The 27,930-nt window shown below is 42.9% G+C and overlaps 1 protein-coding gene and 1 long non-coding RNA gene across 5 annotated transcripts; one reads left to right on the top strand and one right to left on the bottom strand.

Annotated features, from left to right (window-relative positions):
* Positions 1-512: 512 nt before the first annotated feature.
* rnf38 (ring finger protein 38) lies at positions 513-27,930 on the top strand. Of its 4 annotated transcripts, none has more exons than XR_005206377.1 (14): positions 513-661; positions 1,738-2,496; positions 16,907-16,968; positions 22,501-22,703; positions 23,575-23,950; positions 24,073-24,237; positions 24,539-24,709; positions 24,886-25,071; positions 25,183-25,286; positions 25,415-25,499; positions 25,731-25,852; positions 25,977-26,076; positions 27,232-27,351; positions 27,452-27,930. XR_005206377.1 is itself a non-coding variant. In XM_037765624.1 (14 exons), exons 2-14 carry the CDS (start codon positions 1,818-1,820, stop codon positions 27,292-27,294), a joined length of 2,184 nt encoding a protein of 727 aa, XP_037621552.1. In that variant the 5' UTR covers positions 513-661; positions 1,738-1,817; the 3' UTR covers positions 27,295-27,930. The 4 variants fall into 4 exon arrangements, 3 of the variants coding, with proteins under 3 accessions (XP_037621552.1, XP_037621550.1, XP_037621551.1); XM_037765624.1 differs by having other exon boundaries at positions 1,738-2,168; positions 2,301-2,496; positions 27,232-27,930; XM_037765622.1 differs by having other exon boundaries at positions 27,232-27,930.
* LOC119485868 lies at positions 18,634-19,603 on the bottom strand. Its single transcript, XR_005206392.1, has 2 exons — positions 19,552-19,603; positions 18,634-19,150 (listed from the first exon to the last, which is right to left on the bottom strand). It is a non-coding gene; the product is annotated as an uncharacterized LOC119485868 (long non-coding RNA).

Raw genomic sequence — 27,930 nt, forward strand, 5'->3', positions numbered from 1 at the left:
AGCAGACTGATTTAGCTATTATGGTGAAAATTAAATTTATTTCAGACGTGGGCCACATAAAACTCTTTTTTGTCAGTCTTTATTTTCTTTCTTGTTTATCTATCTTGTTTTTTTTTGCCAACTGTAAAATTGTACTCAACTTTTGCAAACACAGCAGAATACTTATTTTTAAAGCGAACTTTCAGGGCTCCAGAAGAAAACAGCTGCAATGAGTATGGCTTTGGTATTTGTAAATAAATAATTTAAAGCCCCTTTTAGCCTGCCTCTCTCTGCTATCCGCAGCTTCTGATTTACCAGGAGACATAATCGATTACCGATCCTCAACCAATATCATATCACCGGTTAAACTCATGGTTCTAAAGTAAAAGTGAGTGAAAACAAACCCTTATTTAACACTTTTTAGATATAGTTCCTATATAAGCTCTTTTGTTCCCGGTGAACATGTGGGAGAGGGCGTATAAATCTCAAAGCAACTACAAACGCGTTCTTGTTTTCTGGTATCGACTGGGCGCGTCTGGTGAAATCCGACTTGACGGTCTGTCACATTTCACGCTGACACCAGGCGAACACTGAGCGCACACACTCACTCACACACACGCTGGGCTCTCCATATTACCCACAGATCCGAGGCAGGAGAGCAGTCGAGGAGAGCACACTGAAGGTAAGTTAAACTACTCAAAAGCAGGGTGATTAGACCGGGTTTCAGCGGTGGACTCACAGGCTTTAGATCGTGTTAATTTGAGCCCTGGTCCTTTTCTTTGTAATCTTAAGGTTGAGCACTTTTTGATCTCTCTCTGTGCGCTTTGCTGTTTCCACTTGAGGAAAACATCACTCTAACTCAATGAAATCACCTCGAATAAGTTGTATTTTAAAGCCTTATTGTTTTGTGGACTATTAACCAAGCTTATTTAAAGGGATTGGAGGACGTGGGTGTGCTAGCGACGGGCTTTTATTCTCTGTGTTGGTCGCTGCTGGTGGTGGAGGAGGGGTTGCTAGTCAACGACGTTACGCAGACTAGCTGAAATAACTTTAAATGCTTGTTTAAAGTGGACAAAGTCGCCTTAAACTCAGTTATATCATTGACACGGCTGTGATAAAGCTAGCAGGTATGATAACCCGGTTGTTGTGCGGTTCTTAATAAGTGTAATAATGTGTTTTTACCACAGTATGTCTGCTATGCGCACTAACGTTAGCTCACAGTGTTAGCCTCCTGTGAGCTAGCGGAGCCATGGCCGTGCCGGACTACCGCTGCTGCTGCTCGGCGGTTTGTTGTGAACTAAAACGTCGCTGGTGAATTGTGATATTTGACGGTACTATATTGTGGAAGTAGCTTTATATTTTTGTAGTTAAATTACCACAGTTGTGTTTAGTTAAAGACACCGGAATGACCGTGATATATGTCGACGAGACGACGCAGTTAGACGTTAGTTGTTGAACCAGTTTAGTAAGGTTACACTAACTTGAGGGAAGCTTCATATTTGTGGGGTTAAATTACCGACACTTGGGCCACTAGTTGTGTTCAGTTAAAGACACCGGGATGACCGTGATATATGTCGATGAGACGACGTTGTTAAACCAGTTTGGGGGAAACTTGAGGGAAGTAGTTAGAGACACACACATGGTTGTCTAAATAAATAAAGCAGTGGCGGTTAATATGAAGTGTTTGTTTGAACAGTATCAACCGTTTAACCGTTTAACCGTTTAACCGTTTAACTCTCCAACTTTGTGTTTCTAAACAGACTAAAACGCTTCTTCTGTGAGAGGAAACGAGAAGGAAAAGAAACAGAGAAACAGAGGAGGAAATCCCCCGAAAGGAAATGCCAATCGCAGCCACTGGACAGCCAACAACCCAGGAGCCCAGAGTCTGCCCCCGGCTGCCCTCCACCCCGGAGCCGGTCCCTAAAGGGGCTGATTTATTCGACGAGGCAGCAGCAGCGGGGGCGGCGGCGGAGTCGGCGGAGCGAACAGAGTACGGGGCCGCGGAGGGGGCCAGAGGACTAGGAGGACCAGGAGGACTCGGGGGCTATAGTTACCAGAGCCAGAGCGGCGCTAGGGGCTTTCTACAGCCCGGATCCACTACCGGCTCTCCGCCGCAGTCTCCAGCCGCGTCCTCCTCTTTTCTCTTCCATCCACTCCACCACCCACACCACCACCACCTCCACCACCAAATGGCCATGGAGCCCCCAAGGACTCGATCGCGTTCTCGGTCTGGATATTACCAACAGTACGGTGGTGGGAACGGCAATGGGATTACCAGCAGCGGAGGAGTCATGGGATCTAACCATCACCACCACCAGCTCCACCACCAGCATCAGCACCATCAGCACCACCAGCAGCAGCAACTACATCCACAGCAGCTCGGTGCCGGTTGCGCACCACTTGGAGCTCACAGCAGCCACCCGGAGAGCCAGCAGCAGCGAGCCCCAGGAAGTAACGCCTCTCCCGGCATTCAGAGGCTGTCTTCGGTTCCCGGAGCGCACCGCATCCCGGCGGCAGGTAAATAATGTCCCCACTTTGTCATTGTCACTGTGTATGTGGGTACAATGTACCCTCGACACAACAGAGCTATAGATGAATCGCAACGTTTTATTCCACTTTTATCTTTATACATAAGCACCAAGTTGACGCCACAGAAGTCGAGGTGTTTAAGGCAAATTGAGAGAAGGAGGAGGAGGGGGGCTGTCCTGGGTTTGGCATGACAAAAGTGTCTGTGCATGTGTGAACACATTTGTTGTATTCTAATTAGACGGGGTGTTTTATGTGCTTTGCCACAGAGCTGCAGTGTGGATGTGGTGCACATACAGTAGGTAAATGAACAACAGCAGCCTGTGGTGTGGACTGGGGGAGCCTCAAGCGGATTGAACTGCTGTGCGTAGTTAGTTACCCAGACTGTGTTTCTTAAGACACTGTGACATGTCTACCTTTTTAGTCAACTACACAAATATTGATGTAGCTAGGTAACAGGGCTTACAGTGTGAATAGGCCAATCTTTGTCTAAACTAGGCATAGGTACAAAATTATGGCTGGATAATCATGAAAACGGGCACTCCTCATATATACTGTAGTGACACTTGTGTTCATTTTATGTATGATTTTTGTATAGCTCTTAAAAGATGCAGGTTTGTTTTCACATTCACATACTAAAAATCATAGTACAGTACTGTAAATCTTCACCTGATGTAGTACTTTGGACAAGAGAATCAGCTAAATGATAAAGTAGGATGTGTCATGTTATGTGAAAGAGGATGGCCATGGTCTCTATTTTAACAGACCAACCCAGTCTCATGGCAGTTTGTGACGTAGTCACGAAATGTATCTATTTGATTCGTTTACGTAGACACGAATTTCCCTTTTTTTCGCCCGCAATGCTCACCACAACTTTCAACAACATATTTTTGTGCTTTTTCCTATGAATGTCCAGCAACACGTGACGCACGTGTCAGTTACCACTCCAGTCTTTTCAAAAGAAAACCACTTAGTTAGGTTTAGGAATAGATTAACTTGGTTCGGCATAGGCAGCAAAACTACTTAGTTAGGTTTAGGAAAAGATCGTGGTTTGGGTTCAAATAACTCCGGAAGTGCTGTAACTTAATTTCGGAAGTTAAGTGACAAATAAATCAACTTTGACTTCTGGTTTCACAGGGGACACACACAGAGGTCTCTTTTTGTTGAATTGATTTCATACTGACCATCACGAAAAAAAAATTAAATTCGTCTCTATGTACACAAATCAATACATTCAATTTTGTAACCATCTCACAAACTGCTGTGCGACTGGGCTGAACAGACACACCGTTGCCATAGAGCTGGATGGGAATATTCTGTTTCAGATAGGGGGTTCTCCACTAGTAACTATCTGGGTAAGTCATACTTTGATATCTGTGCTTCACTGCCAAGCAAAACTTAGCGAGAGTATGCATGGACTGGCGCTGGGTGTAGAATACATGTGAGGGCACTCACAGCGAGTGCAGTGCAGTGAACCACACAACATAGAAACAGCACAGCTAGAGTTTCACATTCAGCAGGGCTATGGGAAAGCTTTTATTTCAGCACAGCTAACAGGCCTCTCAGGTTAGGAAAATGCGTGGTCGGTATAGTTGTCTCCTGCGGGGCTTTGGGGAATATTTTTTTAACTTCTTAATGAAACAAATTGAAAAGCATCTCCCTATCTGCAAATCATGAGACAGTTTTTGTAGCATAAATTTGAATTATTGACTATCAAAATGTAAGGGCTAAATTTAAAAGAGGGGTTTAAGAGGACTTTCTTATAGTTGCTTATCCTCCCAGTGAATGTTTTGCTCTGTCCTGAGCAGACGGACTACTCATACTGATTTTGCATGTTGGGATAACTTAACATGCGCAGACTAAGAACCCAGTCATTCCTCTCATTGAGCAACTCACGATGTAGCTTAGTCACTACGGGTGTTTGTTTTTCTTTTGGGCACACAATTCAACTACACAGTGAAATGAATGTAATGTAATGGACATATTCTACCAGTCTGAATTCCACTGTTACTGCTTCTTATGTCTGTATCTTTACTGACACAAAACGTGCCTGCGTGTGTGTACACGAGAGACTGAGCAACTGTGTGTTGGGACTGGAATTACCTGTCTGGGAGAGTGAGAGTAAGAAAAAACAGCTGAACATACATAAACAAACAAAGGCCCCTCCTGGACTGCCAGCCTATAGGGTGTCTAGCAATTTGTGAGTTATATTTCTAGCTTTGTATAGGCTTTAAGGAAATCAAGTTTATTGTTTTGTATGTTTGTGGAGAGACCAGGAAGAACTGAGATTTAGGATTAGAAAAAAATGACTAAAAAGACAGACCACAGACGGTGAACTAGTCATCGGCAGAGTTTATCGGTCTGCTGTGACCTACGACCCGCACTTTGTCATAGTAGCTTGGCTATGACATGTAGGATAGCACAAATCAATGGATAGAATGACTGTATTGTATTTCTATCCAAATGGACTTCGATCTAGAGGGGGAGGATATTCTATAGGCACTCACTCATTATCTGGATTAATTTCAATTAGACCTGAAACGCACAGCACACAAAAGAACAGTAACATGGAAAGAATATAAGTAAGTGTGTGTGTGTGTGTGTGTATACATTTAGGGATGCACCGATCCGACTTTTTCAGTCATGATAGCGATACCTGGGCTTTGGGTACCGATCCGATACCTGTGTTTATTCATAAGCTGTATGCCTCACTGTGTGGAAGTGACTGGGATCATTCTTTTATGTGTAAGGCAACATTGTGCCTGACTTAAACATCGCTTTCCTAACTTTGTAAAACAAAATATAACAAATAAATATATAGATATAAATGTATTTAATTGTTCTTTATTATTAAATTAATAAATCATACACTAGCAACTTGGTAAAAAACATTTTTTATGTGTAAACCTTTTTAATGCAGCAACAAATTAGTCAAAACTTAAACAGGAATTAAAATTACAGTATATAATGTATGTAGTATGTAAACATAGAATTGAATTGAATGGATCAGCCCCATTGTCACAGATATCCGATCCAGCTATTTGAATCAGAATCGGCCGGTGCATCCCTAATTGGTGCTCTGTGTAAGTAGCACAAATAATAAAGTCTCATGGTAGCGAAAGTGGTAAAAGGGTTATGCTTCATTTAGTGGCTGTGAAGCACTTCAAAAGTAAAGCAGTTGCTTTATTTTGAAATAAAAAAACAGACAGGATTTGTTTTATTTTGAGTGCTAAGCCTCGGGGCTAATTTATAGTTGAATATTCGCTTACACAAGTGAAGCAGCTGGCTAGCCGGACCGACACTACACACCTTTTATTAGACCCTCTTTCCATCTCCAGAATGGGTCCTGCTTGGTGGGAGAGGAGAGAGTGAGAGAGGAGGAGAGATACTTAGTCCATTCTTCCTGTGCTAGTCACCTGCGTCGGGCATGAAAGCTAATGATATCCTGTACTCTTCAATCCCTCCCACTCTCTCTGGTAGTCCATTCTAAATCTTCTGCACCCTTTGTGCCTTGTTCTTTCATGCTTGTTTTATACAGTTTGTAGTGCTCACATTTTTTTATCGTCTTTTTTTGACATTCTTCCTCATGTACCTTTCACACAACTTAACATTTTAGGAAGTTAACATGTCTAACGAGGTAAAAAAGACTCCCGCGAGCTCACGTCTGCAAAATTTAGACTCAAGGTGCAAAAGAGAAGCACAGAAAATGTAGTACTTAAGCTTAAGTTCCCACCAAATGCTTAAAGGTGCTGCCAAATTGGTCCAAGTGGATAAAAACATCCTCTGTAGCAGCTGATATCTTATCCTGATTCTTACCCACCCCTGTCACAGCCTGTTCTCTCTTAGCCACTTTCCTTTCTCCCCTCCCCTTTGGATCAGTCAACCCTTTCTGTACCCCTCCGGTCCATTTTCTCTGGCCTCCTCCCTCCCATTTGTCTAATGGAGGGATCGTTTTAATGGATTGCCCAAAGCAGCAGAGGGGCAGACACTCCTGCCACTCTACCTTTACCCCTCCACTCCACTCCTATCCTCTCCATCCTTCTGTCTGGAACAGGAGTGGAAACATGCACTCTCTCGCTTTTTTTTTTTAACTTTCCTTTGTCTTGTCGCCCAGGCAACCCCCTCCGGTTTGAAGAGAAACTCTTTCACTTGGATCGACCAAGTAGCAGGGGTTCCCTGCTACTCCGTCACTCCAAATAAACAAGAGAGCAGTCACTTTGGTCAGCAAGAGAAGATCCTGGGGGTAGAGGACAGTGACCTCAAATTGGCTTTACACCCAATGGATAGGGTCTGATCTGGTTTGAAAAAAAAGATGTACTTCTAAGAGGGAGTGGGAGAGAGACGGTCAATATAGGGAGAGGCTAGTCAGTGCAAAAACTGAACTGGAAAAGAGAGGGAGAAGAGGAGAATTAAAAGAAGTTGCAGGTTGGGTTAGGCAGTTATTGGAGCTGATGTTGGGAGGAAGTGCAGTGCATGACATTTGGGAAGGTCAGGTGCAGAGAGAGGATGAGGAAGGAAAGGGAGGGATGATAAAACTGAAGCACAGGAGTCACAGAAAAAGGAGGATGTGAACGAGTTTCATGGAAAAGGGCTGACTGTTGAGAAGACCCAGGACGTCACAAGTATTATTGTAAGCCAAGCGCAGAGAGGAAGCATGCTTCACGGACCGCAGTTAAGTGTGCAACTTGGGAGGAGGCATGGATACTGTGACTGGAAAGATGAAAATGATTGGCCTGGAGCACATGGAGGCACGGTAGAGGGTGGGGTTGGATCCAAAACTATAGAGGCTGTAAGTTTGTGAGTGTAGGTAAAAGTATGTGTGAGAAATGCATACATAATTGAATGTTGAGATGGTTATGGAGAAGGGAGGGAGGGGGGAGGTTGTTTACTCCTGCTGTTTGCTTGTTAGGCTACATCCACACTAGTATGTTTTCATTTTAAAACGCATAAGTTTTGCTACGTTTATGCCTAGTGTCCACAATACTCCGGCATTTTGGAGCCCCTAAAACGGAGACGTTTAAAAACGCTGCTGACCCCGTTTTAGTTAATTAATTCTGAAACGGCCCTAAAATGCTCGTCGGGATGGAGATCGGCGTGTTAGTGTTGATTTAGCCTTAGCCTCCTGTCCCTGTTGATATAAGTGGGATTGTCCAGAGGATGTGGCTTGGTTGTGGGTGCAAATCCATGGTTTCAATGTCCACTGGATGTAGTTCCGATGTCTTTTGGCAGCTAGATATGTGTTGTTTTGTAGCTCTCTCTCTCACAGTCTCTCACTAACTGGACTGTAAATTTCATATTATTATGTCAAAACCTATGCTGTAGTTATCTATGGCGGGACTGCCGCGATGTGAATTCCTTTCAACAAGTTTAAATCCAACTTAAAGATGATTCAGTTCTCACCAGCCACAGATTCTAACAACTATTCTACCATTTCTTGCACTTTAACCTCCAGTTACTATTGTAACAATTCTGTGTCTCAACAGTTTGTTCGCTTCTGCAGCTTTTTCTCATCATTTCAACATAACCCCCCGTCTGTGTCCTTCCCTATTTCCACCTCTTGTTGTCCTCTTTCTGTCTCTGTTGTAACGGTTATGCAAAGTGAGTTGGCACTGCTCATGTGCATGGACTCAATACCCCACTGCAAGTCTGTGTAGATGTTGATTGAGATAGTAAATACGTTTGTTTTGCTCGCTTCGTAGACTTATAACTGTAAAAAACAACATGCTTTTTTTGTTGTATTTTGGCAAATCAAGGACTGTTACTGACATACTGACAATATCAGTCTTTTGTTGTTTTTAGATTCATTGATTTGGACAAACCTTTTCACACAGTCCACATATGTACCTGTTGTACAAAAGCCACTGTGTTTGTGCATCTTTGTTATGGTATTATTAAGGTGAGATTGATCTCAAATACAGACTAAATGATATTTGAATTTCAACTCAAAACATTGCCGGTTTTCATAGGTGTACGCTCATTGATACTGGGGCTATAAATCGTGCATTGGTTGCCCCAAAGACACAGAACCGGTACATTTCTTACAAGTTATCGCCATTCAGCTCCTCAGAATGCAGTTTAAACGAGTTGATGGCTCAGTTTGTGGTGATAGTGTTGAGATTTACGAGGGAAGAAGAGAATTAAGACTGTCATCCGTCTCTGCCTTCCTGTCCATTACTTTCTCTCCTCTAACGCTCCCTCTCAGCTGGCTTCTGTCTTTCATTGGGGAATATGGAGGGGAGGGAGGACAGAAGGATTGTGAAGCTGTATGTTCATGTACCTTTACTGAGAGTGTGTGTGCGTATGTGCACACGCCTTGTTTAGCTGCTGCCTGGGTGGGCTGGGAACAGGAACAGGAGTGTCAGAAACGTATCCTTCATACATACAGAATGACGTCACCGTACAAATGTTTTTCGTTTCCTGCATTAAGAAGAAGTGAAGTGCAAAGGTAGATTGCAATGTGTAAAGTAGAGAATTAATTTCACTGAAATATCAACCAGTAGTAATACTCTAATCGAGGTAGACGATACACTATGGAGCTGTTATTGGCAGCGAAACTGTGTGGGAATCACAATGCAGTCAGAAAGGTATTGTCCTTGAGCAGCTAGTTTGTATCGAGCACCGAGGGTCTGGATAACCTGTTAGAAGCTACTTTAAAAAGTTATTTTCTAAACTAAAACATTTGCAAAGGATTCATTTTTTGATGCATCAGTGTTTTGTGCGCCTACATTGTAAGCCAGTGTTAGGATTAGCAACTCTCAGTTTTGTGACCAAAACATGTAACAACAAGATGAAAAGATGTAATAGGTTCATTTTAGGAGTCGCAAAATAAGAGGAATATATTAAAGATCCCCTGAAAGTCCATTCTCAGAGCAGTAAAAGTCTCAGTTTCCCACATCACACTTGAGTATGCTGCATACTTGATCTAATACTAGTTGTAATGTCAAAAAAATCATCCTTGTACGTACACGTCTCAACCTCAGATCTAAGGTGAGCACAGAGAAGCTTTGCCCTCCAGCAAATGAATGTGAAAATGATCGTCTATAGTGTATACATGCTTGCACCATTTTGTACAGTAAAGGTCAATCATCCAAGTGAATTAACAATAAGCCAAATATATGTTTTGAATGTAAGGGGACTCTGATAGTAGTGACTCTTATTTTGAAAGACATGGTCCTAGAGACAAAGCGCCATTAAAGGGGAACTACGGCTATTTTCAAAATTCATGCATGTTATTCCTATTGTCTAAGACAGTCCAAAAATTATTAGCAAACATGAACAACTCTCTCCCAAATCCAAAAACTAGAGGGCTAAAACTCAAATTTGTGATGTCATAGGGTATAAAGTGTGGAGCCGCCCCATAGACAATGAATTGGGAGAGATGTTATAGATGACACTGAGAGCAGCCAGGGGAATGTTCTGAATTTATGGGAACATTTTCTGTTTCTCAACTGAGAACACAACAATAAAATAAAGGTCATTTGGTATAAAAAAGAAAACAAGCATTCTGTGGGTCCATAAAATCAGTCTCACATTCATTGTCTATGGAGCAGCTCCAGACTTTATACTTGATGACATCACAAGTCTGAGACTTACTTCTCTGGTTTCTGGCTTTGAGAGAGAGTAGCTCATGTTCACAAATATTAACTGAACTTTCCTAGGCCTTGGAAATAGCATATTGGAATTCACTCATTTAGGTGGTGTTCCCCTTTAATTCCCGCCCACACCGGAGGGGAAAACAATTCATCACCTTCTGTTGACTTTGTATTGCGTGAAGTTGCCTCCTTGTCACTTTCGTCTGCTAGTAAACAATAGACCGATGCCTAAAAGCTGTTGCGTGGTGGGATGCTCTACCAACAGGGTAAAGAACCCAGAACAAAATTTTTATAAGCCGCCGAACAGGAAAACCGAGCCTTTAAGAAGACAAAAGTGAAGCATCAGCAGGAAGAATGGGAAAACTGTGAGATCCAGACACTCATAATTCCGACGTGTGCAGCAAGCATTTTGTCCAAATGTCAGTTTTAGGCTAACTATATTTCTGTAAGTTAAGCTAAAGCATTTTGACAGTAGGCAACTTGTGTTACAGTGGACTGTGGATAAATCTTGGCAGTATTATGTTTGCAAGTGCTTTAGCTAACTACAGTAGCTTGCTAGAGAAATAAATAAGTTTGGAGGAATAAATAAGGGGTGAAATGCAAAAGGGATAATCATGAATAAATAAATAAATGCTTAAATACAGTACATGCATTTAAAAATAAATGCAAAAAAAATAAATAAATACATGAATTCATTAATTAATTTAAAAATTAATAAAATTACATACATAAATAGATACAAATTAAACAGAAAAGTAAATAAATAAGGTAATTGATACAAAGATAAATAAATAAAGAAGCAAATTCAAAAAGAAATATCAACTTAGGTCACATTTTATCAATTAATTAATGGCTACATCTATTTTTAATACTATTTTTGCTACATTTAATGACATACATTTATTCATTTATCAAGTCATTTATTTATTTTTTCATTTATGTTTGATTTTGGCAGCTTCCGTCCTCCATACCGGTGGGCTTAGTTTTCAGATTATGATGCGTTGCGCTCAGTCTCTAAGGTTATATAGGATGCTCACATAATATGAAATTCCAAGCTCAGGTGTGTTTGGGGTGTGTAGAAGGGTTAAACCACAACATCAAAACAAGCCTCAGAAAAAATGATATGAATTGATTCTTGTCAAGGGATGCACAGAAAAGGTTTTGGGGTAGCCATACCTCACATAGGCTAGTGAACGAAATACTCACCTTCAAAATTTCAACTGCACATCATGTGTACTTGAACTGCTGTGTGAATCAAGCCAGCTGTGATTGGTTGGTCAAGGAAGGATATGCAACAGCATTGCATTTACTTCGTCATTTATTGTATTTTCTGTACTTTCTAGGGTTGAAAACAGGTTTTGCGTCTGTGTCTCTATGTTTCCAGTGCATTCTCATTTTGGCCAAAGCAATACTGCTGCCTAATACACAATAACTTCACGATCGAGTATGTCGAGTGCAAACACCTGCGCATGCTCTCTGGGATGCATAAGCAGTTTTCAGACTTGAGAAGAAGTGCGGGATGGAAGAGCAACCTCAAGGACTGCAGCAGTAACAGAACAGAGAGGAAGATAATGAGAAAGATAATGAGGAAGGAGAGAACAATAAATAGATTGAGGAGGACAATGAAGTGGGAGAGAGGTAGAATCAGTCCCATTTTCTATACGCACACACATGCACAGACGCTTTGCCATCAGGCCTGTGTGAAGCAGTGTTAGGCAGGTAATAGCTGGGCAGACGTTACATGCCCGCCTATTTTAAGCCTGTGTGCCAGCTTGTTACTCGAGTCTGCTTTGCGCTAGGGTGTGAAGTGTGCTGTGACATGTGTTCAGGAGGCGGGGTGATGCGAGAGGTGCATTATATGTGTGTGTTACACATATGCCTGGCTGAAATTGTCTTTCTGTATGTAAATCGTTACAAGTTCATCAGCAGTCGACAGCAAGCAGTTTCTGTCCGTTTTCCCATTTGTTACTGTTTCATTTGGTGATTTGTTAAGTAAGCCCGTCACTTATCCATCATCTTATCTATTCAACCGCCCTTTCTATTCGCCCACTTTCCCCCGTGTTTTGACATGAGATTGGAAGTTTAATAGAGAAAGACTGCAACAGAGAGGGCGATGGAGATCATGGGCAGAGATGGTGCGATAGGGAAAGCAAGGAAACGTGGATGCTGTGAGATAAGGCAGCAGGAATATATGGGAGAGAGAGATAGGCCGGCAGATAGGGAAATAGATCGGTGGCAGGGAGGGATGGTGATGAAGTGATGGAGAGTGTGAGGAGGAGGAGGATGTGCGAGGAGGGTGTCTGAGCTGAGTGCAGGAGGGGAGGGGGGATGAGAAAAGGAGGGAGAGGTGGAGGAAATGGATAGAAATAGCTGATGCACTCTGAGGCTTACAGAAAATCAATAGCAGTCAAGAGGGGAAGCCACAACCCCCACCCTGCTCTCTCTCTCTCTCTCTCTCTCTCTCTCCCTCTCTCTCCCTCTCTCTCCCTCTCCCCTTCCAGTCGTCTTCCTTCTGTTTTTTCCCTCCACTCTTTATCTTTTCCCATCTCCCTTTCTTCCTCAGTGCTCTCACCCTTTCATGTGTGTTTCCATCTTTGTCCTCTTCTTCTGTACTGCCACTTTGCCTTCTTCTTGTCCCCTACATTCTCTTCCCCCGGTCGTTTCTCTCCTTCACACCCCCTCTTCATCCTCACCTCCCGTCACTGTTGTGCCGTCCTTGTCTTTCACCCTCTTTCCAAGACATCCTCTTTTCTTACACAGGCTGCTCCATGCTTTAGTCGGAACACCGGGTATCATGGACTTGTACGTCCATAATTTAGTTTTTTTAACTTTCCGAGACAAACATCCAAAGTCTAAGGCAATTTTCTGCAGCCACTGTGAGGGTGTGGTTGGGTGTGAAAATAGGAATGGTTTTATGAGGTCTGCAAACATGGTTCATTTTTTAACACTGTCACTTAGGCTTATTGATTGTTGATTACCTCATTTTGATATTAAAGGGCGGGTCCATCTGTGTTCCCACTCAGCCGATAACTAAAAGCAGTGACGTAGGTAAGCAAATCAATAAGGTTATGAATAATGTGAACGCTAGCACTAGCTGAGTAAAAGTTAGCTGTGCTAAGTTTGGAAATAACTGACAAGGTTAGTTAGTATTTTTTGAATTGGGGTTGTATGTATACTCCCGCGTTCAGCGAGGCAAAATTACTTTTTTGTGAAAAAGTCTGGTCTGGTCTTGAAGTCCGCATTATAACGACTTCAGTTCCCTGTCAGAAAGCTGTTTGACGACAAGAAAGCAGTCGAAGCAGCAGAAAAACATATATTTGTACCTAAAAAAAAGTCAATATCAGTTTAAGTGTACAAATAATTTGAATATTTTCGCCGCTTTACCTCGCCATCAGACAGTCCTTTCTGATGGAGGACTGAAGCCGTTATATAGCGGCCTTTTAAACCAGACCAGACTCCATTCACAAAAACAGTAATTTTACCTCGAGGAACACGGGAGTCACTGGTCTACCGCTGCATCGATCGGTTAGTTTGTTTGTGTTATTGTGTGATTTTTGGATCTGAATTAACGTCGCGTCCACGCAGCAGTACATCCGAACAGGGAGCGTGCCAACCGCTATCTAAGTTACTGCATGTAACGTTAAGATACTGACTATAAGGCTGTATATACTGTACTTGTAGCAGCGGCATCATGCAGAAACCTACGTCAGGTCACTTGGGAAAAAGTTTTAAGAAGGGCTTGGGAAAATAGCATTTTGACACTAACACATATATATACTTTGACCAAAATATCAATGTTGGGATTTGAATACATAAGGAACACCACTAAAAATAATAGCCCTACCCTTTAATTAATATTTGTTTCATGCTCCACCTTTATACGACCCGCAACTTTGACACTTCAGTGCCAGATTAAACTTTCAAAGGCGAGACGGTGGTGTGCTATTTTTGTGAGACTTGTAAAGTAGTACTCTTGTTTTCAGTACTGAAACATTTCACATTGTCTGGTTAATACAGCATAAAAATGTCCTGCTCACAATCACACCTCTTTCTATGACGGACACCATCTCATTCCAACTTTACATTTTGCACCTTCTTCTAGGCTTGTTTTCTTCTCCACCATGCTTTGGGAAGTGATACAATTTCACTTTGCAAATCCCATTAATTTCACTAGATGTGAACATGTTTTTCTTAAAGTATAAATAGTCCAAAGTAATGGTACAATGAAGGTTAGTCATCTTCAAATAGTTACTGTAAATGAAAGCTGTCCATAACGAACATGTTTGTAGGGAGTATGATGGTTTAATGTAATACATGTTCGTTTTGGATGTGCTTTTTCTCGCCGGTTTACCTTTTGGTAATCTTTCAAATTGAAATTAAAATGAGTGTTTTATTGAATTCTCTCCCCCAACCATCCTCTTTTCTATGATTATTTTCACTATTTCCCACCATCATTTGCAACATTGACATTGACTCGAGCTACAGTGTGTCTTTTTATATGTGTGCAGAATTCTCCAATATCTACCTTGACGAGAGAGAGAGAGTTTGGGTGTGTGTGTTTAAAGTATTACCATATTTTAAAGTTTATAATATTCATGAAATTGCCCATATTAGCATTTTCTCAAATTTCCTAGATGCAGGAGAAGAAATCACCGTGTCCACACACATTGAAATTCACACTGCGCTCCTGCCATTCAACTTTCCTCGAGGTCCTAAGTGTAGAAACTAAACTGCGTGTACCGTGCTGTGTGCAGTCTGTTCATCCAACAGTGGACATGATGTCATCGAAACATTTTAAACCTGTTCTGTAGCTTCTGTGTTGTGCTCTGTGGAGTGACTCCTACTGAATGACTCGTCTCTGACTCAATTTACCGGACTCTGACAATGTGCAAGTGAGACCATATTGAGGGAGGGAGCTGGATTTTTGCCTATTGTGGCCGGTGAATGAGTGTCGTACAGAAGAGCGCTGCGCAGCCGGCAAGTCCCATGAATGCTTCACCAGCACTCCGTCCCAAATCATCTCGGTGAAAACAGCCTTTTAGCTGGTTTTCACTACACTAATGTAAGCTTTACTTAACTCAACCTTTTCAATCCATTTATTTTGCCTGCTCTAGGGATTGGAGAGGAAATGCTTTTTTTAAGGATTGAGGAATTCAGTTGTGAAAACCTCACTCTGTCTGCCTCTTCTTTCTCTTTTTCTCCCCCCCTTCTCTTCTTTGTTGTCAATCACAGCTTTTCTTCAAAGAGCGAGGCTGTGAGCAGGAAAAAATCCCACAAACAAACAGCAGAGAGGTTAAAAAATGCTCTTTTAAAAGGCTTTTTTTTGCATCTATTCCTTTCTACTTTAGCTCTCGTATCGTAAAGGTAGCCTTGTCTGGAGTGCCCTTGGGAGTGCTTACCCTTGGTGTGTATACCACTGCCACCATCTGTGGTGAGGACGTCCCCAGCTAAAGACATGCCCATGACAAAGGGAAAAACAAAAGCCAGAATGAATAGAAAAGACAATAAAAAGATGAAAGGATTGTGGAAAAACAAAAGAGTAAAAGTCTTAGCCGTGATTCAAGCGGCGGTATCATCAGAAAGCTTCTCTAATCCAGGATTACTGTGTTTATTTTGTGTGTGTGTGTGTGTGTGTGTGGACCTACATCTACTGCCTCTGATCTGAGAGTACACCATATGTGCTTCAGTCACTGTTGTGCCGTACACACGGTCAGCACCCCGTCTCACAAACATGTTGTCATTGTTTTCTTGCTGCTGTGTATAAAATCCAAGATGAACGAGAATAATAACAACAAAGGGATTAAACGTAGTACTGTACGGAGATAAACAGGAGTTTACCCACAATGCCTGGGTATAACGATGCTATCAGTTTCAACAAAAGGTATTATCAACATGTTTTGTATTTTTGTTTTGCAATAATACACATTATTACATGAGCTCATGCAAGTCAAAGTCATTCAGACTCACACGGAGCAGGACAAGACTTCGTTGAGAGTAAGGATACTCCTCTGTAAATATAGGAAAGTGTAGAAAAGTGATTTTATGATTTGGCCGCTCACACCAACTCAAGGTCTGTGTTTTGTTTTTTGTTTTTTTCCCAAATCTTTTTTATTGTTTTTTTTCACCCCAGACCTGACAAAAGTCATATCAAATGCAAAACATAACTGAGTGTTCGTGACATGAAATAAAAACATAGAAAGAGGACCCCCCCTCCCACCCCATGTTGGTCTTTGTTACACAAAATAAAATAAAAATAATAATAAAAATAAAATAATAATAATGATAATAACAACAATAATAATAATAAAGAGAAAGAAATTAAATAAAATTATAGATTTAGCTGAAAAAGGTCTGTGTTTTTATGCCAGATACACATTGGTTGGATTAAAATCGCATAAAAGACCTGAATGAATTGAATGTCATTACATTGTTGACTAATCGTTGGCAATAATATCAGTGGTTGTGAATGTATGAAAATCCCATATTTTCTGCAATTTCCAATTTCAGCATCATTTGGGGAATATTGTTGAATTTACAAGGCTTCATAAACACTGAATGCCTTAATGTATTTTGGAATTTCTGGTAAATATTTGATATTTTGATGTATTTAACATCCCAAACAAAATCTTCCACAGGAATTAATATATGAAAATTAGATGTGTTACAGTTATGTAGGATCCCTGAGCAAGAATAACATTTTATATGAATGTGAAGTGTGCATAATAAACACCAGGCTTTACAGATCGTAGGCCTACGTTGTCTCACTGTGTGACCTTGTGTTAAATTCTGCTTTTCCCTTCTCTGTGCAGGAGCCTCTGGCGGGTCCTACCACTGCCACCCAGATCATGCATATGGAGAGGAGAGTGATAAGGTAAGCCACACACCTTTAACATACTTGTGTTACATGATACAACATTCTAAATATATGGGTGTTTTTAAGATTAAGTTCATGCTGCGCCAATGAGGAACAACTCTGTCCCCCCATTCCGCCTCCGTACCTTTTATACAGAACAGCTAGTCGGAATAACGCCGCAAAAGTCCCGCCTAGAACAGGCAATCTGAAAGGGGCTACTGTGATGTGGAATGTCCATGGTCAAAAAATATATTTTTTAATAACATTTTGTCAAATAAAAAGTACTTCAGAAGTACATGTGTTTACTACAGATGCATCAGTATGAAACATTGCATGTCAGTTCTGCTTCCTACTGAGTTATAAAGACGTTACAATCAGATCCACAGATTATGTTCAACTATTTAAAATGTTGTCATTTCAAATACTTTTTCTTGGACATCTTTGCAGTAATAAAGTAAAAGGGAAATTTATTATTTTTACGAAACATATTCCCATTCATCTATTTTTAAAATAAACCCAACAATTGAAAGGGAATATGGGCTGAAGTAACTAAATGAAAAACTTAACAATTATGTATTTTTCAGTGGAACTTGAGCTATCTTGGTTGAAGCTTTAGCTCCGAGAAACTAGGGCTGAGCGATACGGCCAAAATCTTTTATCAAGATATAGTTAATTTCATATCTTGATAATGATGTGTATTACAATATAGCATGTTTTCTGGTAAGTCAATAAATAAATAGAAATAACCAGATGGTAAAGCCTATTTTTGTGTACTCCTCTGTGAATTATATACTTGACAAATGAAAAGCACGGAGTATTTTCTCATTTTAAGAACTTGTGTGTGCAAAATGAACATACGTTTTAAGTGAAAAAGAAATAAATATAAGCCTAGCCTATATCATGATAGAAACGATATAGAAAAATGTATACGGTAGAGATTTTTATATCATTTTGTCGATATGTATCGTCATGTTGCCCGGCCCTACAAGGAACAGTTGATGTTGTTCAGTATGTCGTTCTCTCACGCTGTTAAATCATGCTTGTTGTGCAAATGTTTTTGACAGCAGTACCTCCTTGAGAAACTCAAACAGCACAGTTTGCAAATCTCAACTCTGCTTTACGTTTCACAAATGCTGAAGTCTGTTGTTTATACAGTATACATTATTATACACATTATACAAGTTTAGAGAGCCCGCTGCGGCATAAGCCTATGGCAAGTATGCCCCCCATGTAAAGTATGCTTGTTGTTGTTCCTTATGGGCAGTTGTGCTCACATTGCTCCACTCGTTTTTCTTTTTCTTTCATTTGAGTGAAATGACATTGTAGGAGCTGACCATGCGTTGTGGAAACCGTCTATCAGCTGATTACTGGATGATACATCCATTCATCCCTCCCATCTACAATGTCTACACTAATCATATAGTTTTTCTTTTCCATTTAGGGTGTTGCTTATTCTTTATTAGAACCTATAAACTTAAATTCATAAAGGGAAAAATAAAATCAAAATAAATAAATAAATAAATACTGCATATTTTTAACAATGATAATTTCAGCAATGTTGCCATGTCAGTGATGGCAGTATTATAAAAACATACTAGTTCATATAAGCATAATTCAAAACCCCGAGTGTACTTCAGTTAATGATAGTCATCGTCACAAGTGAAGGCCTGCGTTCTAAAAAGCAAGAAGCTGAAGCAAAAACCGGCGAAGAAGGGGAAGAGGGGAGGCAGGATGCTGAGGAAGGTGTTGCAGAAAGCTCGGAGGGGAGAGAGGGAAGGGAGGGAGGGGAGGCCGAAAACAGGGAGGGGGTATTGCTAATGATTTCACCTCCAGCTGTGGGACTTGGTTGGAGTGAGGGAAGGGGAAGGAGGGGAAGGAGGGGAAGGAGGGAGGGGGGGAGGAAGGGAGGAACAGTGGCAGAGGAAACAAAATGGGCTTTGAAATCTTGTTGATGGAAAGAAAATAAGTGGGGGAGGGAGAAGTGTTTGAGCGTTAGTGGAAGCATGTCTGCAAATATTAATGAATCTGTAAAAGCAAATGACCGTATTTGCTCAGTGTGCACATTCACATTTTCTGGGGCACGGATGCTGGGAAAGAGAAACCTGGGCTCAGTTGTGTTTCTTAGGTGAGTATTTGCATGCACTCTGTGGGCCTCTCTTTATTTTGGTTCTCAGCATTGACAGCGAAGCCACAACAGCTGCTGGCCACAGTTACTGTGTGTGTGTGTGTGTGCGCGCGCGTGCGTGCGTGCGTGCGTGAGTGGATGCACGCTCATCCCAAATGTGGACATAGTGAACTAGAACGTGGTAGGGTGTGTCTGTACTCGTGCTTCAGGATATCTGCCCAGCCTGGTGTGTGTGTGTGTGTGTGTGTGTGTGCACATGCTGAATGTGGACACAGTGGAAGGAACGGAGGAGGGTGTGTAGGTGTGTGTGTGGTCTCCACACTGTGAACGCTGCAGAATGTGTGTGATCACAATGTTTCTGGGCCTCGCCGCGAGTCACCGTGTGCGTCTGTCTGTGTGTGTTGAACCTCTGAGAGTCAGCATGTTTTGTTTTTCTCTATTTTTCTGGCTTTAGTGGAAACATGTTTGGACCAGACGTGTGTGTGTGTGTGTGTGTGTGTGTGTGTGTGTGTGTGTGTGTGTGTGTGTGTGTGTGTGTGTGTGTGTGTGTGTGTGTGTATGTTCACAACAAGCACTCTATTAGAACATAAGGCCACGTTGAGGCATATTGCTTGAGGACACACACACACACACGCACACACACACACACACACACACACACACACACACTCCTTTGTCTGACACCGCTCCCCTCCCACTAACGCGGGTAGACAGGCCCATCAAACTTTCATACTAATGGGCAATAGTCTGCATGTGTTAAGACAGAGGGTGTGTGTGTTTTCTCTCTGTGTGTGTGTGTGTGTGTGTGTGTGTGTGTCCTGTCTAAGAACTTCTTGTCTTGTCCCCTCAGATTTTTAGGCCGGGGTCTCGGACAGGACAGACAGACGGAGGAAAAAGGGGGAGGGAGCGAGAGGAAGAGGGGTTCAGCTTATCTGATGGAAGGAAAGGGGGGGAAGGGAGGAGGTTGTCGAGGAGGGGAGATGTCAGGCTCGGGGTGGAGGAGGCTGGCTTAGATATGAAAATGGGCACAGTAGATGTCCCTAGGGTGTTGGTGTCGGGGCTACGCTGGTACAGAGGTTGTGGGGTGTCGGTGGGAAGAGAGGGGGGTTGTTGTTGAGCAGAGCAGAGCGGTTTGGAGGTGGGGGGGTGGATCACTGGTACCCTCGAGCCTCTGTAGAAATGGGCATAGATACAGTGTGTCGTCCATGTCACTTTTGATCATAGCTTTACTTCATAATGAAGTTGACCACATTTTTGTTTCATTTACCCAAAAGGAATATGTTGAATTATTTAAATGTGTCTTTATGTGTAAAGGTCTTCTGAAACGTAAGGGGACCTAATAGAGTTATGCAGGGATGACATATTTTTGTAGGCCAACCAGGAAGTTGGCATCGCCCCGGGTTCCCTCGACAAAAAGCCAATGGGATTTTCCCACAAATGAACTCCACTTTCGTGATTTTTGAAGTGTGAATGCAATTTCCAGAAGTAAAAAAGCTAATGTTAGGCTATAAACAAACTACACCCCGGTCACATGAACGCGAGTATACACAACGAGGCTGTAAAGTCGGCGTGATGACGTTTAGTAGTCTCATTTAGCAACTGTTTTTTAAAGGCTTCAAAATTCCCGACTGGCGTATGTATTGATGCATTATCGTAGAACAAAATGTTAAAATCTCTTCAGCTTGTGTTAACCACAAACCTTATTTCAGGCATCTAACTAAAAACCCATCCAATAAATGCTAACTCATTTCACGGGTTTTAGAACTCATTCCTGTAGCACCTCTATTGCCACCGCACAATTCAAAAGCTGGCAGTCAAAGGACTTTTAATTCCAGAAAGAATGAGAGAACTGTATATACTGAGAAATGCTTTATGAATTATGGAAAGGGCAGGTAAGGATGCGTTTAGAATAGACATGATATAGCTTTGAAAGGGTTGGGACAGGCTCTCTGATGCACCAGTCGTCTTGGACACAAATGCTCAGGCATGGTAATTAACACGGCTTATTAAAACACAAGTAGACACAGACGGACAAACTCGAAATTGTGGTGTGTGACCCCTCGCTACGACCCAAATATGTTTTATCATTTAGGGTCTGGTGTGTCCTGAGGCTTCTTCTCTCTTTCATCTGCCTTACTCACTCGTTCTATCTCTTCTTCTCTTTTTCTTCCATTGTCCGTCCTTCTCTCCAGCCCTCTCCTATCATGTAGTCCTCTCCGGTCAACCCTAAATGAAGTCATCGTTATTGTTTGTGTTTCCCATAAGCTGGTGCAAGCTCGGGTCACATCCAGTGCTCGTGAGCGATAGAGCCATTAGTGTACAGTGTGTTTTCTGGCCCCGCAGACAAAATACATTTTGTTCAGGTTTGTTAGAACAGCAGCGTCTGCTTCTAAAGAGCTTCAGAAGGTATTGTTCTTTATAGGCTGTAGAACTCAAACAGTGGCAGCTGCCCATGTGTGAATGTGAATTTGCGCATGTCTGCAGGCGTTTCCATAACTGTGTGTGTGTGTTTCTGCAGCCTGCTCTCCAGCTGTTTCCTGTTAGCTATCACACTGCTCTCAAGGTTGCTGAGCTGTGTATGTGTGTGTCTCTTATGTGTGTGTGTGTGTTGAAAGTCACAGCCGCTGAGTCATTTTTTATCACACTTTAACAACGTGTCTCTCCCACGAAGAGGGGCGGTGGAAGCAGGGATCGAGTGAGTAGAGGGGGGGAAAAGTGATGGTAACTATGAAGAAATGTGTGTGTGTGTGTGGTGTCTCTTAAAGAAGCGGTGTGTCCTTCAGAGCACAGCTAAGGTCTGCGTTTGGGAGGGTGACTAAGATCTGACACATACGCGTGTGTGTTCTTGCCTCACCAAGTGCCAAGTGTGAGAGTCACTGCCTGACTGTAAGTGAAGTGACTCACAGATGAGTTGATAGGATTGAAACAGAGGATATATGATAACTCCTTAGTCAGTCTAAATCTGGATGACTGCATGTTCAGCTATGTCACGGCTTTTGTGTGTATCACTGGCTTTTTCAAAAGAAAGTATTTGTTGAGCTCTCCGAGTTGAGGGTGCGTACGTATGACTCGCACATGGGCCTGTGAGTGCTTGTCTTGCGTTTGCATTTCCTCGCGCCAAGAGGAAGTGACTTTGTACCCTCAGGGCCTTGGAGCGCTGGTGGTGTAATATGCTCTCTTTCACACATGCACACAAATGCATATAAGCCCACACACACACATACTGAGGACCATACAGGAAATGCCATGAGTCACAAAGGAACTTAGTGTCTATGCAGTAGTATGGATTGTAGGACTGCTTAGCATGGTGAAATTGATTTGATACGAGTGCTATGGGTCACTAACCACAACACTCATCCTCTCTCACACTCTCCTTCTCTTTCCCCTTTTTTCCCCTCCTCCATTTTCCACCCCTGCCCCTGTAGAGTGAGGAAAGCCCCAGTCCAAAGCGCCAGAGGCTGTCCAGTCATACTGTCTTGGAACAGCTAACCTCATCCGCCCCTCCGCCATCCACCCCATCTCCCCCAATCCGCCCCTGGGAGTCAGGACCCCCAAGTCGGAGACCGCCTCACCCCCACACGCACTACCACCAGGAGAGATGCCTCACCCCTGCTCGGCACAGACGCAGGTAAGTCAATTTCCTGCAACTGCAACCTGCGACTTAGTTCCTCTGTAAAGCGGTGCATACACTGTGCGATTTTAGCCCGTTTCTGGCCCGAATCTTGAGCCGCACGACTCATTTTAGAGTCGGACTGAATTTCCGTTTCGTTAGGCGTTGTTTGCCGTGCGGTGTACAGGTGGACAGATTAAATCTTCCAGACCGGCCGTTGAACAGTCAGATGAATTTCTGACACGTCAGAAATTTTGGTCGGCCACAGGTTCTGGCACAGTTGAAGTAGAGCAACGAGCCAAATCCCCCAACATCAGTCAATTTCTATTCTTTTTACAGTAATCAGAGTGTAGCTATCAAGATAACAATATGGGCTACAATAGATATAGTGAAATGTAGCTAGCTTCCCTACAATTCTCTCTGCAAAATGGACAAGCCATACTAGCTGCCACACACGTCTTTCTAGCCACCTGCAAGTCCATATACGCCGGCGCCCCCCCCTTTTTTTTTTTTTTAGACGTTTCAGCAGGCAGGATGGCATAGATCACGAAGGCAGCAAGTTTCTGCCTTGTAAGCATTGTGACCCGTACAGACCTCTAATAGCAAACAAACGTTACCTGCCTCAGAGCTTTCAAACAAATCTTTATTGACAACTGTCAACAGCCAGAACGGCCCGCAGCGACCGACGGGCCCTGTTTTATTATTTTTTATTATTTTACGGGTACAGTGTGAGCGCATAATTTGTGAGATTTGGCTTTACATCGCAAATGATTTACTTGTACAGCGGGAGTAGGAGTTACTCAACAATTCTAAATCCGTACAGTGTATGCTCAGCTTAAGTTAACTGAGCTTCCAAAATGTAAAACTGCCCCTCTCTTCCCACTTCCAGCCCGCCAGCAAGGCGTCAGCGCGGCCGTCTCTCCAGGCCCACCCGTCACCTCCCTCCCCATCACTACCCCTCCACCCAAGGCCCCGCGCCTCGCCTGTCGCCATCGGATCACCAGGATGAAAACTACCACCACAACCCCCACCCTCCCACACACCAGACATACCCAACACACACACCCAGCGCCTACGGTCAGCCTCTCGCAGCCGGAGGCGGCGGGGCAGCTTTGGAAGAGCCCCGAGCTTTCCACCCTCCTACCTTGTCGCCACGACTACTGCACCCGGCTGCCCACCATCATCACCTTCACCATCATCATCAGCAACAGCATCACGCTACGCAACAGCAGCAAGGAGCCATGGTGATGGACTTACATGAACAGGTTAGTCTGCGAATACTTTCAATATGAGATCGCTAGGAGACATCGCATGGGTGTGTGTGTGTTTGTGTGTGTGTGTGTATGTGTGACACACACTGCATATTAACTGTGTGTTTTCTCCCCAGCTGCAGCAGGCCAGTGTACCGGTCTCCTACACAGTAACCCCGGTCCCTCCGCATAGTCTCGCAGCACCTCTGTGTAGCGGCCAGCACCTTCCCCCTACCTGTTCCTCCCAACAACAACTCCCCGCCTGCAGTGTGGTCTTCAGCACTGGACAACACTACCACCCGGTGAGAAGAACACAGCAGTGTGCAGTTTTGTAGGAGTGTGTGGGTTTGTTTGTTAATAAGCAAGCACACTTTGTGCTGTACAGTCTCTCTTACGGCTCAACCAAAGAAAAAGCAAAGTGGGAAAAAAGTATGAGAGAGCTGCAGAACATTTCCCTGTTTAAAGGGACTTGTTAATCTTCCAGGTCGTGGCTGCCACCTTGTGGCAACACTTGTCACATTACAATCACAACTGTTAAAAAACATGCATTTGAAACTTTTCTCTTTTTCTTCTCTTTCTCTTCTTATTCACCACTCTTTCCAGATGCTACAGGCTTGTTCGATGCAACATTTGCCGGTGCCCTATGCCTTTCCCTCGCTGCTGTCCAGCGACCCTCAGTTCCTGCTTCCTCATCCACCCCACCTCTCTCACCACCCGCCCCACCTCCCCACACCCGGACAGTTCCTGCCTTTCCAGGCGCAACAGCCACGATCGGTACGTGAATGATTTTATAGTTTATCTGGCATTTATCTATATGAACTCGCATCATTCTGTGCTAAAAACACGGCAACACAAGGACTTTGGTATGCATGAAGGAAGCCATTAATGTTGTGTGAAGTTGCAGTTATCCATTATCCATTTGATCGTTAACGTGGCGTGTTTATCCTCAGCCCTTACAGAGGATCGAAAATGAGGTTGAGCTTCTGGGAGAGCAGCTTTCAGTAGGTGGAGGCTTCAGCTACGCCCACCATCACCACCACCACCATCACCACCAGCCTCCCTCCACCCTACCGCCCTCCACACCACTCCAGTTCCTCTCGCACCACGACCCCCTGTCGCAGGAGCTCTTTACAGTGGTGAGACCATTCATTACCACGATATCTTTTGTTTGGTTTATAATATATGGTTTTGATAAAATTAAGCATTCACACTTTGTGAACTAAATTGATTTGCCCCATCTTTCACAGCCCTATCCACACTTTATGCCTCGCCGATTCACAAGCCGGCGTTACCGTTCTCCACAGGCTGTGCCGCCATCACCGTACCACCCCAGCTTCCTGCCTTACTTCCTGTAAGTGTTTCAAACTTCCTCAAGTTTATGTTGGAACTACACAGGTGACTTTGCAGTAGATTTGAGAATGTCTCAGAGACTAATGCTGACTATTAAATTTTGTGTACCTTGTCTTCAACCACATACAGGTCTATGCTTCCCGTGCCCCCAAATGTGGCGCCTACTATCAATCTAGAGCTGGATGTGGACGACGGAGAGGTGGAGAACTACGAGGTAGGACAAACTGCTGCCACAATTTTCAATCAATAATAATGTTAAAACATGATACATGTTTTTGTCAACCCCAACACATATATACTCACTCCCTGGAAATCCAGTTCATTAATACAGCCATTTATTCTCCTACTCTTTGATTAGAGAGAATCCGTTTTCTAACTGCTTCTAATACTGTTTCCATTGTGAACTTTGTCATCTAAACTTTGCATTTCTGTGTGAAACATTCAGGCCCTGTTGAACCTTGCAGAACGCCTCGGGGAGGCCAAGCCCCGTGGTTTGACTAAGGCTGATATAGAACAGCTTCCGTCATACCGGTTCAACTCCAACAACCATCAATCTGAGCAAACACTGTGAGTACCTTTCTGCGTTTAACAATCGGCGTGTTGTGTTGAACTTTTGGCGTGGGCGGCTGTAGGTTTGAGGCGGTATGATCTCGCTGTTTTTAAATAGCACCAACCTTGCTTTGTCTTCCAGGTGTGTGGTGTGCATGTGTGACTTTGAGTCTCGCCAGCTCCTGAGGGTCTTGCCCTGTAATCACGAGTTCCACGCCAAGTGTGTAGACAAGTGGCTTAAGGTGAGTAAAGACACTCAGCTACTGCTAATGTATCAACTGTTTTCCACTGCGCCACCAGAACGTGGCATAACGAAATTCATCCACGTGTCTTAAGCAAAATATTTGGTGCTGGAAGCTTGGTAATGTGGTGACTGCTCACAGGACTAGCTGGCGAACTGCTGTAGATGATGAGCAAACGGCTAACCCGATAGCCAGCTGGAACATGCTGCCGCTACACTAGTCTGTCACAATAGCTCCCTGAGCTTGTTTCTATTCTCTCAGTACTGGGCCGTGATAGAGAGCTACAGGAATGAGTCTTAAAACCCAGAAATGAGTTAGCATTTTAGCACTTCCGGTTCCCTCGTCTGGAAGTCAATGTTTTTTTTGAATGGCTTATTTAGTTAGATGCCTGAAATAAGGTCTGTGGTTAACACAAGCTTAAGAGACTTTAACTTTTTCTAATACGACATAAAATTCATCATTAAATACCCCAATCGTAGATTTTGAAGCCTTTATGTGTCTTCAAAAGTTGCTATCAAGTGGCTAAACTAAATGTTGTACTAGACGTGTCCGCCTTTACGGCCTTGTTGTATATACTCATGCGACCGTGGTGTAGTTTGTTTATAGCCTAACGTTAGCTTTTTACTTCTGGCGATTGCATTCACACTTCAAAAATCATAGAAGTGGTGTTCATTTGTGGAGATTATCTTGCTGAACAAAACATCTAAGTATCATAAACTTTTGTTTGCCACAGAGCTTATTTTCTGCAATAATCCAAAACCCAATGAAAAAAATCCCATCGGCTTTTTTTGTCATGGGAATCCAGGGCGATGCCAACTTCCTGGTTGGCCTACAAAAATACGTCATCCCTGGAGCACTCTATGACCCCTGGTATTAAGTTTCATTCAATAATTGAAGGGAGAAAATGGCTCTCTGAGCCAACAAGTTAGCTACCTGACAGTTAGCAGACAGTAAGCTAGCTCGCTAACAGGGACAATAAGTGGACACAGTTTATTCAAAAGATGTATTTGAACCATCAACTCCTGTCTCATACTGACTGCAAACCATTTTGTGGAGCAGTTTTCACTCCAACATGTTGTATATATATATATCGGGTTTGAGGTATACTTTTTATCCGTTTAACCGCCGTCTCTTTATTTTTTCCGTTCCTTCCAGGCTAACAGAACCTGTCCTATCTGTCGAGCCGATGCCTCTGAGGTCCAGCGGGATTCTGAGTGACCTCAATTCAACGCCCAACACCCACAACCCCTGACTCCCTTTTGGATGCACCAACCAATCAGTGAACTTCTCTACTCCTATCATACGCTTCCTCTCACACATTCTGCCACATAACTGGGACCAGTGCTCCTTATTCCTTCACTCTTTATCCCCCCAGGACACTGAACAGTAATTCTCACCTGGGGTCAGCAACTTTCTACTGACTCACGCTCACTTTATCGCTGGACTTCCTCGGCCTTCTGTTACACCTCTACTACTCTGCCTTCTGCTCATGGTTACCCCCCTTACTATGAATGGCCTTTGAAACACATACACACAGTGTCATGTGCAGGTGGACATATACAGTATATGTGTATTTTTTTAAAACTCATTATGAGCCCTGGACAGAAAACAAAGAAAAACGTCTGTATAGTTGTACTAACAAACATTTAGGGAGACCTGGCAGTCCAAAGATTATGATAATTTCATTGTTCTGGTTATAATTAAGCATTCACATCTCAGCTTGCAGAGACTGTCATTTCTACTAGACTCATTATAATTACAGTTGAACAGTATCAGTTCATTTTAATTTCTGTATATGTATTCTTGCATTCCTTGGCGTGAGAGCAGCCTGTAACAAAGATACTGTACACTGTG

Source organism: Sebastes umbrosus, chromosome 3 (assembly GCF_015220745.1).
Source record: "Sebastes umbrosus isolate fSebUmb1 chromosome 3, fSebUmb1.pri, whole genome shotgun sequence".
Taxonomy (NCBI): Eukaryota; Metazoa; Chordata; class Actinopteri; order Perciformes; family Sebastidae; genus Sebastes; species Sebastes umbrosus.